Source organism: Nicotiana sylvestris, chromosome 4 (assembly GCF_000393655.2).
Source record: "Nicotiana sylvestris chromosome 4, ASM39365v2, whole genome shotgun sequence".
Lineage (NCBI taxonomy): Eukaryota > Viridiplantae > Streptophyta > Magnoliopsida > Solanales > Solanaceae > Nicotiana > Nicotiana sylvestris.
The window spans coordinates 30,140,798-30,155,230 of NC_091060.1; the positions used below are offsets into that span (position 1 = coordinate 30,140,798).

At 39.8% G+C, this 14,433-nt stretch overlaps 1 protein-coding gene across 2 annotated transcripts; it reads right to left on the reverse strand.

Annotated features, from left to right (window-relative positions):
* Nucleotides 1-264: 264 nt before the first annotated feature.
* On the reverse strand, nucleotides 265-13,020 carry LOC104223045 (RNA demethylase ALKBH10B). 2 transcript variants are annotated; one of them, XM_009774393.2, is made up of 8 exons: nucleotides 12,147-13,020; nucleotides 6,163-6,279; nucleotides 5,730-5,842; nucleotides 5,312-5,429; nucleotides 2,443-2,562; nucleotides 2,247-2,359; nucleotides 2,006-2,160; nucleotides 265-1,326 (listed from the first exon to the last, which is right to left on the reverse strand). In XM_009774393.2, the coding sequence occupies exons 1-8, from the start codon at nucleotides 12,676-12,678 to the stop codon at nucleotides 693-695; spliced, it is 1,902 nt and encodes a 633-aa protein (XP_009772695.1). In that variant the 5' UTR covers nucleotides 12,679-13,020; the 3' UTR covers nucleotides 265-692. The 2 variants fall into 2 exon arrangements, with proteins under 2 accessions (XP_009772695.1, XP_070027980.1); XM_070171879.1 differs by lacking the exon at nucleotides 6,163-6,279.
* Nucleotides 13,021-14,433: the final 1,413 nt, after the last annotated feature.

Consider the following 14,433-nt stretch of genomic DNA (forward strand, 5'->3'; position numbering starts at 1 on the left):
ACAAGAAGTGATATTGACACAATGATAGAACAGTTATTCTACTAGGACATTTTTACCTTCTGCTTGGCAGTAGTATTTGGCCCTAGCAGAAATGCAAGCTAATATGGTTTTATCAATTTCCATGTTAAATAGAGGTAAGAATATATTTTGATCGTCACAGACAAGGAAAAAGATTTTACCTGTCAAGCATCAGCATAAAAAAGAAAGTGTTTCAGACAACAGGAAAATTTGCAATGCAACCAAGGGGAGGAGTAAGAAAGCACCTAAAAGAAAATGTCCAAGTTCATTTTAGTATAAATATTTTAGCATACAAGTTTGCTGATCTCATATATGAGAACAGGGCAGCAGCTGACAGAAAGAAATCCTCATTACTTCTATTCAATGAGTTAAAATTTTCTGTGGAGCTATAATATAGTTTTGAAACTAAGTTCCTCATTTAATTTAATATACGAGATATATATATTTATGTTTGATAAGACAACAAAAAGGAAGAGCAAGCAAAGGGGATCATGGAGAACAGATAACTCCCTTCCTTTGCTCTACTGGATGTGTGAATGGCCGCTCTTTACATTTGGCTTCAAAACTCACTGCAGTTTCTAACCTAAAACTTTCCCTCCGACAAAACAGTCACCCTTTTTCTGTTCTGGTTCCTGCACTGCTTCAACTGGTTTACAAGCTGCTGAAATCAGCAGTTAGTGTTGTTCTTCATCAGCCACTGCTTTCTCTGCACCACTATCATCTATCTTTCCGTTGCACTCTTGTGTTTCTACTTCACTATCCATGTTATCTTTCAGAGAAGCGCCTGCATTGTCCTTTTCTGAGGAAGCTGGATTTTCAGCAGGATTGTTGCCAGTGGCTGAAGCTCCAGATCCTGGAGGAAGGAAAACGCCAGTGCCAGGGAGTGGAAGTCGTGGTGCGGGATGCCTAGGAGGGGGTGCTGCCCATCCACCTGAGGCAGGTGGAAGAGCAACTGGTGCAGGAAAAACCATAGGTGGTGCAACCGCAGCGGGAACAAAAATTGGTTGGATACCATTTGGAGGAGCTAGCTGTGAACGAACAGCTGGAACAGGTAATACGCCGGTTGTTGGCATGGAACCATAATGCTTGGGCCCAAAAGGATGACGGATATGATTTGGTGACCTGCTAGGAGGAGGGACCCACTGGGAGGCAGGACCTCCTGCTGATGAAGAGAAACGCTGACTATCACCAGACTTGAATCTTCTTGGCTGCACCTTTGTAAAGGTCACAAGTATACGCTGCTTACGGATGGATGGAATAGCATGTCTAGCAAAATCGGTTGATCTTCCCTGCATTACAAGTACGGATCTGTGCATTTTCATAGCAGAAAGATTAGTAGGTGATTAACCAAGAAAAACAATTAAACAGACAAAAGTAGCAAAGTGGAAAAGGAGGCAATGGAACATAAAGTACCGCGTGTGTGTGTCTGTTATTTTCGCATTCTTAGTCCAAATAAGTGGGATAATCTTGATTTTGGTCTCATAGAAACACATTAATCCTTCTAGTAATTGTGTAACTAAGTGGATACGATTTGCTGTGGCTTCTACAACTTTTAACCCTTCCCATTTGCTGCCAAGTCCATTAAGACTCTTTTCTGGTCCTAACTTGTCACCATCACAGCATTGCAAGTTACTGCAACCTCAAGTTATTTTAGGAAGGGGGGGTGAGGATTTGTAGTATTCAGTACAAAGTAATTGGAATAAGGGATGTTTGTGGAGGTTTGAGGAATGGATGGAAGGAACAAAAGACATGAAAAGTCCATGATATTGTTAAAACTTCTTTCCAATACCTATAGCAAAAGGACTAAATCTACCCATTGAATGCAATTTGAAGGTTTAATGTGCTAGGCTGGATAATGTAGCAACTTAATTTCGAACCAAGTTATATCAATGAAAAGTGCAATTTCCACTATACATGCACAAGACAAACTAGTAAATAAAACAAAAGATATAACAAACCAAACAACAAAGCCCGAGGAAAGGATTACCCTGGTGCAAAAGAAAGTTTGAGAGAGCCTCGATAATCGCCAGGATGGTCCGCACCAATCATCTTACCGAAAGTCATTTCACATTCTGTCAAGAACAACATAGCTACAGGCCGCCCGTACCAATAAGGCCACATATGAGGTTGTGAGTGGTCCCCCTACAATTACAAACAATGTATCAAGTCTGCTAAGCTTCCTAAACAAAATCGCCATGACCGTAAGAATTACAACTACTGCTTGTAACCTCATTGAAGATGTCAATAGTGCAAGCATCTGGCTTTGCAGTTAAAACTTGCATAGCACTTAGTCGTTCAATAGCATCTTGGAACAAGCTAGGAATCACTTCCATTTTCCGCTCTGCAAAATTTTGATTAACCCCATAAATACACAAGAAAGCAAAGATATATAAGTTTACCCTATTTCATAAATGTTAAACATGCCTTTAAATGTTGCAAAGGCAGCTTCATCTTCAGGAGGTGCATCTGCAATGGGTAGGCCCAACTGGATCATCTCCCTTCCGTGCCCCTTCATCGGTCTCTTCGAGATTATAAATGTCTGCGCTGCTTGTCACAACATTTCTAATCATTGACATCTATATTAAGGCGTCAGATACAAAGGATAGCACTTCAATCACAAGAATCTAATATCCAGATGTGCTTTCTTAATTATTGCTCTTGCTCATCTAGCATTTGAAGAATTTAAGAATACTACAGGATGCACAGTACTCAGATATTTGGTAATAAAGTCTCTGTAATGGTAAACCAGCATAAAGCGCACACTGAAGCTGCATCTGTATGGCAATTGTTTTTCGACTGAGCGTTTTTCCCAGTTTATAGTAGTCCTAACGAGTAAAAGTGTTAGCCCCAAGAAAGTATTTCACACAAGTTTGGAGCAAACCACACCAGTTCTATTGTTTAAGGATGTAACTACATTCCTCTCTTCTATTACTACAAATAACGTGCTACATGCCCAGAGCAAATGTAAACCATTTTCAATTTTTACTACTAGTAGCAATCACCAGAGAACCATGCCCCAGAACAACCTCAGCTACTATCACGTGCTACTGAACTTTAGGTTCAACCAAAGACATTGAGGATTAGCATCCTAATCTTTTTATCAGTAGAAATACTTTTCTAATATAGAAGACTTCCTGAAAAAGTTACTTTATTACATTTTGTTTTAGATAAGAACGGACTAATCAAAGACGAAGATTAAGCAGATGAAAAAAAGAAGGAATAGTACAATGCAAAAACTGCATGATATAAAATATAAGAGACAAAGTAAAAGGACGAAGAAATGAATACATGACCTTAAATTTATGTAAAAGACCTAGAAATACCTGAGGGCAGAGGGCCAGCTAGCCTACAGTTCAGAACTCGGTGGATAATGGGTTGTCCCTCTACCCTTCTCCACACTTAAATACCGGCACTTTGTCTGTGGTAGAGTTCAAACATGTGAAGTGCACCTAATCCACACATCACATGTTTATTTGCTTTGTTCAACACTGTTATAAATAGCGCTCGCCTCTGCGCTAATAGCGTGAGGCGAGGCAATGCAAGGCAGTGTCGCTACAGACCCTCTGTTGCGTTGGGTTTCAAAATAGCGCTCGCCTTAGCCTGTGTGGCGAGAGGCGACAGTGTCGCGAGAAGCGAGTTTAGCGTCGCTTTTTAAAAAAAAAAGGGCAAAGATTGAACAAAAAGGGTCGCGATTAGGGCTTGACAACAGAGCTTCTTCAACTTCGAACAAAACAACAGAGCTTTATCTGAACTCGCGATTAGCCGATTAGGGCTCGCATTTACTGTGCCATCGTCTTCTTCATCTGAAAGCTTGAGGTTTCTGCCAAGTGCCATCTTCTTCTTCATCAAGTTTCTGCCATTGAAAGACCAGGTATGCTTCTCCGAGTTTCCTTTCTTTCTTCTTCTTTCTTCTTTCTTCTTTCTTCTTTCTTCTTTCTCCTTCTTCTTTCAATTTTTTTTCCTCTGTTTTTTGTCGAAAAGAACAGAAACAGAGGTCTGTTTTGGTGCTCTATTTTTCGAGCAAAATACAGGGGCTCCTTCCTTCCTCTTTCTTCTTCTCTTAATTTTTTTTTGGCTCTGTTTTGGCAAAATAACAGAGGCTTTTTCGAGGCCCTGTTATGGCAAAATAACAGAGGCTGCTGCTTCTCTTAACAAACACTCTGTTTTTTTCCAGGCCCTGTTTTGTTTGCCTTTTTTTCAATTATTGACTTATAGTCTACTATGAGTCTATGACTATCTATTGAGTCTTTAATTTTTGAATGATATATTTATTAATATATTATTGTTATTGAATTTTTAGTTATATGTATATAATATTTTATGTTTTTGTAAAAATTGTCGCTTCACATGAAAAAGGCGAGTGCTTCGCTATGCGCCTCACTTCACTGAAGCGGGCCCTCGTCGCTATTTGTCGCCGTACGCTATCCAAAACACTGGTTCAAGAAAAATAAATGTGAATTGGATATGCACACTAAAGTTGAAATCTATTATATTCTATTTTTTGGTAATTCAGCTTAATTTCGAAGTTCATCCTCAGGCGACTGAACATTACACTATTTCCCCCAGTAATAGCAGAAAAACTCAATCCTGCATGGTCTAGCACTGACAATTCGGGATTTGCATTCAAAAGGCAGATTCAGAGTAAAAAAAAAAAGCTAGCTTATGACTTAACTCTAGTGAAGGCATCGTTCGTAGTCTCCAATGATCTTGCTTCACATTCCAAGATAAATTCACCCTTAAAAAGAGTCATACATAACTTATCTCTATTAGAGACATTATTATTAGTGCAGCATGCTGACTATTGAAGTCTCACAACCTAACCAACAAACACACTCACTAAGGCAATCCATCCACAATATACGTCGCAGACGTCTTATTTCCCCAACAAACCTTTGATCATGCTCAGAAATAGTCTCAAAAGCAGGTCAGACACTTGGGTAATACATGCACACAACACATCTAATAAACCTGCATACAGTCTAAAAGAAAATATCTTTTTGATGGAGATATGAGATGCAAAGAGGATATATTTTACTGAGAAGCAACAGATGAGGAAATTCTGGCAAAAGGTGCGAAGTTATTTTCAATTATCCAGCATCCATGTCAACATCGTGTTGTCAGGTGTCTGTATGTGGGTCCATCACACATATTCCTTCAGAACATTAATGTGCTTAAACCCAATTCAACCCCTCTCCTCCCCCTCCCAAACACCAAAACAAAACGAAGGGTAAAAAAGGAACTAGGACTTTTTTATTGTCACGTCACCACCCCAAACGCAGATTAAACTACTTACCAGAAAGCTGTCCTCTTCTCCCAGAAGCTCTCAAATCATTTACCAAAGTAACAAGTTTTGAAACTTCTGAACTGCTTAGCAGTTCCTCGTACAGTTTCATGCCATCAACAACATTAACCTACAGAAGACACCGCTGCATCTTAGTGTAAGAACAAAGAGATTTTAGTCTTGCACTTAAGTTTTTTATTTATATGTAGGATTTCAAATTGCACCAAGAAGGTGCTAATATGTACAGTAAAAAGACTTCTGATTCCCTTTTATGCAGGGAGTCCAACAGGTCAACAAAAGTATTACATGATAGGCAGTATTCAAATTACATCAAGAATACAAAAACTGTAATGTCCTAAACTTCACAAGATGTGTTGATGTATATTTGTTCTCAAATTCAAAAAGAAGGAGCTATAAATTTTATCATTACCGGTTTCCCATCACATATCTCTGTAGCAACAAAAGTTTTTGGTACAATTGTAACATTCTGCTTCTCGTTTGGTACTTGGCTGGATCGGGATTCATTCTCCACATTCCAAGACCCTTAAAAGGTAAACATGCAAATGATATTGATTGAGGATTGTAGTTAGCTAAGATAAACAAGTAAAACGTAAACAAGACCATATTACAATCAATGTCCACAAACATAAACAGCACAGGTAGGAAACATAATTCCCTTAATAGAAGTAGTTGATATGGCTGATCGGGTTGATAAGGAGGGGGAGGGGGTTTGATAAGGAGGGGGGTGGATATGTTATATGGCTTATTAGTGAATTATAAAGCACGATGCACTCCTTAAAAATGCAGCTCGAACAAACAATCGAAATCTAAGAAGATCTCAATCAGAAAAATAAACTGCGTACCATCAGACTTTGAATCACGTTTATGATCAGTTTTGTCTATTTCACTTTGTGAGTCAGCAGCTTCTATGCAAACTGAACTCTTCATTGAGCTATTTCCTTCTGGATTTCCAACCAATTCTGTTTCATCGTAAATGAAAAAGAGAAAAAATTGTTTTCTTAGCTTAAGATGCATAAGAGAAGCTACAATAAACATTTACGCGTTTGCAATTAAAACGATGAACAAATTTTAGTTCATATGGATGTACTTTACTCTGGTTCACCCATTGGTTTGCGACGATGTGATAATAAGGAAGTTATACAATGTACAAAAACAAAAAGATAAGTAAGCCTTGCATCAAGTTAAAGGGATAAATTCCATTCAAGTTCAGAATAATAACCATTACATGATCAAATGATTTCCTCAAAAAAATCTGATTAAGCTTGATCATGAGGTACCAATGGCCAGTTGAAGCATGTAGCTTTGGAAACAATTAAAAGATAGAATATGAGTCTAGGATATGCCAAAATTATTTTGCTAATTTTGAAGTGCATTCAATCATATGAAGCTAACTAAAGGCATTCATTATCCTTGCTTCAATCAAGATTCTGTCATCCTAACTATCTTGACAGAATAATCTGCAAGGCCCGAATTATATCGATACCACAAGATACAAGCTCCAAGACTCTTCCCAGTGTCCAATTGCCTTATGGATGATAAAACTATAAAGTATCTCAGCAAAAGAAGCAATCCCCCCACCCCCTAGGCTATGCACAGAGAAGAGGGATCACCGGACCCCGCTAAACTCGGCAAAATTCTAGATATATATGTGCATATATGTTGAACACGTTTATATATTTTGCTGATGGAGCACTAGTTGAGCAGTCAGCTCATGTGCCCCGCCACATTCAAATCCTGGGTCCACCTCTGCCCCACCCCCTCACACTGACAATAAAATATCCTAGCATTAGAACTTCTTCGATTCACACTCAATAGCTTGAACACATAACTGCAAGCACTGTTGCAGTTTAACCTTGAGATGTCCGCAATACCCTTGCAACCATCAGTTAAACTTGTTAACTCGCATAGCAATAAATGCATATTCTGCTCCGAAATATTTTGAAACACCTAGTAAAAACTAAAAGATTAAGGAGCAGTCCCAGCTTGAAAAGGGTGGACCAGATATTTTTCAAACCAGGACACAAATGAAATGAGAAAAACTCACCTCGTCATGGGCAGTTATCGTGTTGTCAGTCTCACAAAATATTCGAATTCACAGATGATTTCACTTATTCTAAAGTGGAAATTATGGTTTTTAACAAGTAGCACTCAATCTGCCTTTCCATTATTTAATGTAATCCCTTACTAAATAGGTAATAGCAAATTACATTACACTCTTATTAAGGGAAACTAACAAATATCATTATCATTAAATGGTGATAAATCCAAATCTCCACAACTCACGAATGCCAATTTGCTAAATTATTAATAATCACCTTATCTTGTCTCTTAACCAGTAAATAGAAAAGTAAGCAAAGATTCTGAAATTTAACACTTTCCTAATAGGTGATCTATTTCAATTTAGTAATCACTAAAGACCCTATAGAATCACATATTCCTTCAATCAATAAATTCCAACGAACACTCCTTTAATCAGAACACAAATATAAAAAGGTTTAAGTTATGTGCATTGGCGCTGTAAAAAATAATTGCAAGCAACTTATTTACTAAGCATTCATTGGTAACCTACCTTATTGGATTTTTAGCTGCTACCTAGTACCTTATTGTGTCGGTGGTGCAAGATCTAGAATTCAAGAAACGCCAATCTGGGTTTCTTAAATCTGGGTTTGTAATTTCAAGAAACGCCTACCAACTCTGCATCTTTTGCAACCTTTTAGCTCTCATTTGCTACAGGAGGGGCCTCCAAGTGGTAGCGGTGACAACCCCCGGCTTTGTTTGTCTTCCTTGTGTTGTGTGTGTATTTCAGGTTAGGGACTCTTGGTGAGCGAGACGCGCGGGTGCAAACAAAAGGAACAACCCCGACAAGGGTCAGCAGGAGTTGGATGCGAACGTGCTAAGTGGACGCAACTTCGACATATATTCCAAGACAACTCCCAGGTTCTACCGGCGGGACTTGGTACCTCCCGTTTTTCAATGTCCCCTTCATTGTGTTAGTTAAGTTGTTGCAGTCATAGTTCATATTAGTGTATCCATTGTATTAGTGAGCTAATTAGTTGTAGCCTGTCTTTGCCTATCTTGGTCCATTGCTTTGGGTGTGTTATTGATTCCCCTTAGTCTGTCATAGGTATAGTGGCTGTGGTCTGGGATGGTCGAGTGAGGTCATGTCCTCGGGTGGGAGGGTGGGAGGTAGGGCAGGGGTTAGGGGGTGCGCCGGGAGGCAAGAGAGGTAAAAGGAATAGGGGTGCCTATAGGTTAAGAATCGGGTCATGGAACGTAGGTACATTGACAGGTAAGTCTATAGAGTTGGCGAAGATTCTCCAGAAGAGGAGGGTCAACATAGCGTGTGTCCAGGAGACAAGGTGGGTAGGGTCGAGTGCGAGGGATGCAGACGGGTATAAACTTTGGTACTCAGGAGTCGAGAGAGGTAAGAATGAAGTAGGTATCTTGGTGGATAGGGAACTTAGAGAGTCTGTGGTTGAAGTTAGACGAGTGAATGATAGATTGATGGTTATTAAGTTGGTGGTTGGAGAGTACACCCTGAACGTCATTAGCGCTTATGCGCCGCATGCGGGCCTATCTGAAGAGGTTAAACAGGGCTTCTGGGAGGGGATATATGAGATTGTGCGCCAGGTCCCGCCTGCCGAGAAGCTATTCATAGAAGGGGATTTCAATGGTCATATTGGGGCAAGCGCAGGTGGTTATGGCGAGGTGCATGGAGGACTTGGCTTTGGGGAGAGGAACGGAGGAGGTACCACGCTGTTGGACTTCGCTAAGGCTTTTGGGTTGGTGATTGCGAACTCTAGATTTCCGAAGAGGAGAGAGCATTTGGTTACTTTTCAAAATGGGGTAGCGAAGACTCAGATTAACTATCTTCTCCTCAGGAGGTGTGACATGCGGTTTGTGTAAGGATTGCAAGGTGATTCCGAGCGAGACACTCGCGACACAACATAGACTCTTGGTGATAGATGTTGGTATTAGGTTATCGAGGAGGAAACGGTCTGCTCGGGGATCACCGAGAATCAGGTGGGGAGCCTTGACTAAGGATAAAGCCCAAGAGTTGGAGTGTCGGTTGCTGGCTATGGGAGCTTGGAGGAGCAGTGGGGACGCAAACACTATGTGGTCAGCAACAGCAGACTGTATAAGGGCGTCTGCGAGAGAGGTGTTAGGGGTCTCGACTGGTGTATCTGGTAGGCATAAAGGTGACTGGTGGTGGAATGAAGTGGTCCAAGGTAAAGTGGAAGCGAAGAAGGCGGCATACCTGAAGTTAGTGGGGAGCATAGGTGAGGAGGAGAGGCGAGTGTGCATGGAGAGATATAAGGTAGCTAGGAAAGAAGCTAAATTGTCGGTCACAGAGGCGAAGACTGCAGCTTATAGCCGTATGTACGAGGAACTAGGGGAAAAGGGCGGGGAGAAGAAGTTATTTCGGCTGTCCAAGTTGAGAGAGAGGAAGGCTCGAGATTTGGACCAAGTGAGATGCATCAAGGACGAGGATGGTAGGATACTGGTGGAAGATGCCCAGATTAAGAGGAGATGGCAAACTTACTTCCACAGACTTCTGAATGGAAAAGGGGATCGGGATATTGTGCTAGGCGAATTGGAGCATTCCGTGAGTCACCGGAACTTCGGGCACTGCAGGCGTATCAAGGTTGAGGAGGTCGTGGGGGCTATGCGTAGGATGAGTAGGGGAAGAGCAACCGGACCAGACGAGATTCCAGTGGAATTTTGGAAGGGTGTAGGGAGAACAGGTTTAGAGTGGTTGACTGAGTTGTTTAATGTTATTTTCAAGGCAAAGAGGATGCCAGACGAGTGGAGGTGGAGTACGGTGGTCCCATTGTACAAGAACAAAGGTGATATCTAGAGTTGTAATAATTATAGGGGTATCAAATTACTGAGTCATACCATGAAAGTATGGGAGGGGGTCGTTGAAGCAAGGGTGAGGATGACAGTGTCTATATCAGACAACCAGTTCGGGTTCATGCCGGGTCGTTCAACCACAGAAGTTATACACCTTGTTAGGAAGTTGGTGGAACTGTACAGAGAGAGAAAGAAGGATCTGCACATGGTGTTTATTGACTTGGAGAAAGCGTATGACAAGGTTCCTAGAGAAGTTCTATGGAGATGCTTGGAGGTAAAAAGTGTGTCGATTCCCTATATTATGGCGATTAGGGACATGTATGATGGGGCTAAGACTCGGGTTAGGACGGTAGGAGGCGACTCTGAGCACTTTCCGATTGAAATGGGGTTACACCAAGGCTCTGCGCTCAGTCCATTCTTATTCGCACAGGTGATGGATGCGTTAACAAACCATATACAGGGGGAGGTGCCATGGTGCATGCTATTTGCCGATGACATAGTTCTGATCGATGAGTCACGAACCGGTGTTAACGAGAGACTGAAAGTTTGGAGACATACTCTTGAGTCTAAAGGTTTCAAGCTGAGTAGAACGAAGACGGAATACTTGGAGTGTATTTTCAGCACTGAGCCGGGGGAAGTGGGCGTGGATGTGAGGCTTGAATCACAGGTTATCCCAAGTAGAGGAAGCTTCAAGTACCTTGGGTCAGTTATCCATGGGGAGGGGAGATTGATGAAGATGTCACACACCGTATTGGGGTAGGATGGATGAAGTGGAGGTTAGCATCCGGAGTTTTGTGTGACAAAAGAGTGCCAACAATACTCAAAGGTAAGTTCTATAAAGCGGTGGTTAGACCGGCCATGATGTATGGGGCGGAGTGTTGGCCTGTTAAGATCTCACATATCCAAAAGATGAAAGTAGCTGAAATGAGAATGTTGAGGTGGATGTGCGGGCACACCAGGATGGACAAGATTAAAATGATGATATTCGGGAGAAGGTGCACGTGGCTCCCACTGATGACAAGATGCGAGAAGCGCGACTCAGATGGTTCGGGCATGTAATGAGGAGAAGCCCAGATGCTCCAGTGAGGAGGTGTGAGCAGCTGGTTATGGAGGACACGAGAAGAGGTAGAGGGCGGCCTAAGAAGTATTGGGGAGAAGTGATCAGGCAGGATATGGCGAGACTTCAGATTTCCGAGGACATAACACTTGATAGAAATTTGTGGAGGTCGAGTATTACAGTTGTAGGCTAGGAGCTAGTTGAGTCTTGTGTTACTTTGTTCCATTGTGAGCCTAGTCTGGTAAGGTTTTAATCGAAAATTACTAGGGGCATTGTCGTGTATTAATATTTCCTCTTTTCGGTGCTAGATCTATTTACTAGCCATCATTTCTACCTTGTATTTTTCTTATGCATTTTAGGTTTCTATTTTTCCTATGATCTCTATGGTGAAACTAATATTCTCCCCTTTTGTTTTTCTTGTTTTTCTTATTATCTTGAGCCGAGGGTCTTTCGGAAACAGCCTCTCTACCCCTTTGGGGTAGGGGTAAGGTCTGCATACATACTACCCTCCCCAGACCCCACTTGTGGGATTTTCCTGGGTTGTTGTTGTTGTTGTTGTCATTGGTAACCTACAATATATGGCAAGTTTACCTACTACAAAAGGTTAAATAACACTGGTGTTATAGCAGATTACTCATCATTTATTTTAGCTTACTAATTATTGTTTAACAAATAGAATTTCCTTTTAAGTAACCTGATTGTGTAAATCTTTTCTACACTTCCAGTGTATAGTACTTAAACTAAGGACTTTCCAAATATATGATCAATTTCAACTTAGTAATCACTAAAGACCCCATAGAATCACGTCCTTTAATCAATAATTTCCAAGTAATAGTCCTTTAAACACAAAATATAAACACCATCATATCTAATACATAAAAAAAGGAAAACATGGCAAGCATTGCATAATCTCACCTTTCTTCTCCCCTTGCTTCACATCTATTTCTTTTTCTATAACATCAATCTTTCCGACCCCATTCGATTTACTATAAAACTCTTTACTATTAGCATCCATAGAAAAATTATGACCCTCACTTCTCCAACCCCCTCCTCCTCCTCCTCCTCTAGACCCCCCACCATTCCTCTTATTATTAAAACCCCCTTTTTGCTGCTTCCTCCACTCAACCTGATGCAATGCATAGATCACTTCAGCTACTGAAAAGTACTGCTGCATATGCAACACAGTGCTCCAATTCCCTCTCCTTTGTTGTACACATCCAATTACACCATCATATTCACCTGGCTGCTCACCTACTAACCTTAAATGATGACACAAAGCATCAATTATAGCATTTGCTGCTGCAAATTCACCTCTTAACCATGATATAAACCCATCCCTTTCATCACCCATAAACCACTGCTGCTGATGTGGCGGTGGTGCCACCGCCTCTCCTCCACCACCGCCGTGCATTTTCTCCGGAACCAACGTGGCATTTCCCGATTGCATTGTTAACGTGTCTAGTACTATCTATTACTATAACTATTAATTATTATTAATTTTTTTTAATAGATCTGGAAAAAAAGGGGGGGTTGTTGTAAATAGCAAAATAAATATGGGAATGTTGAATTCTTGAATTTTTTGGTTACACCCAGAAAATAAGACAATGTGTGAGATGGTGCTGAGAGTGTAGATCTGAAGAAGGTCACTGTGTGAAGATCTACAAAGGGTTTGAAGAAGAATTTGGCTTAATGAGCACGCGTATGTTTTTCTTTTTTCTAGTCCTAAAAATGGTGGTTTCTTTGTGGGTTTCTGTTTTTGACTCACTCTCAGACTCTGTTTAGGAATTCAGGTTCCTTTTTGTTTGTTTGTTTTGCTTTTTCACCTTTCTCTTTTATTTTTATTTTTATTTTTATTTTTTACTTTGTGTTTTCAATGGTCCAAGATGTCTACTGGTACTAGTCTACTCTACAATGTGATTGGAGGTGGGCTCAGAGTTTTTGAGGCAGGAAGAATCTAGAAGAATATTCTGAAAACTATTTAATGGTTTTTTTCCTTAAGTTTTATTCATCTTGATTTAAAATGCTTTGGATATTTTCACAAACACTATTATTCAATTTTTACTTTTGAGCTTGATTAGTTCGAATTCTTTAGAAAGTCCATTTTAAAAGTAAAGCGCTCCCTGCCAACTCTATTTCCTAGAGCTTGAAAGCAAACTTATCGAGCTTGATTAGTTTGAATTCTTTAGAAAGTCCACTTTTAAAAGTAAAACTCTCCTGCCAACTTTATTTCCTAGAGCTTGAAAGCAACCTTTCGTCATATAAGAGATTTCACCACAACATTTGGTGATTATTTATATTTTTAGAATTTAAACCTTTGTGATAAATATAATGGTTTAGTTGTTATTATGCAAGATAATTAGGGTAGTGCAGTACACAGGGTATTTTCTATTCACGCAATGTCCGGAAAAGGGTTGTATCATAACGTTTGTAATGTAGACAGTCTACCCTAACACAAGTATTAATGGTTGCTTCCACATTCGAACCCGTGATCTATAGATCGTACAGAGACAACTTTACCGTTGTTCCAGGACTCCCTTTGTTGTTATGCAAGATATGTTTAATATTGTATCTTAATAAAGAATAACTGTGATTTTGAAGAATTTTATTCGAAACTCCGAGTTATTTATTTTTGTAGAAATGAAATAACCCTAAAAAAAAGTATATAATTGGTTCATAAGGATGACATCAACTAATTTCAGGTTGAGGTGTCTAATTAATAAGTTGTCATATTCAATAATTCTTTCTCTATGACATTATCCCCGCCTAACTTTGCCATTTAGATGAAGTACAATTATATCAAGTGGTGTCAAATTTAGTGGTGTCTTGTTTGAAATTGTCGTTAGGGATATAGTATATATGCTCTAGCCAATCTCATATTTGATGATGCGAATATATTTTTGTGAACGTTATTCGATATAAAAATATATGGCATTCTTTTATCATAGTTATTATTAATTATTTGATTAACTTGATAAGGTCCTTGATTAAATTTTGAGACTTGTCATCGTGATAGAAATTATGATAATGAGAGCAAAGTCTCTTACAATTTAATTTAAATTTGTTCTTGATTGTAGGATTATTAATTTGGACACTAGTAATCCGATTAGATCAATATTTATGTGATCGTATTTATGGGATAAAGATTAGTTGATCTCATTAATTAAATCACATAGATAGATGATGCATATAGAGATATGATTCA

Coding starts and splice junctions, on each gene's coding strand:
- LOC104223045 (XM_009774393.2), bottom strand. CDS start 12,678: ATGCAATCGGGAAATGCCACGTTGGTTCCGGAGAAAATGCACGGCGGT. Junction 5,430..5,729: donor AGATATGTGATGGGAAACCG/GTAATGATAAAA, acceptor TGTCTTCTGTAG/GTTAATGTTGTTGATGGCAT. Junction 2,563..5,311: donor GAGAAGAGGACAGCTTTCTG/GTAAGTAGTTTA, acceptor TGTGACAAGCAG/CGCAGACATTTATAATCTCG.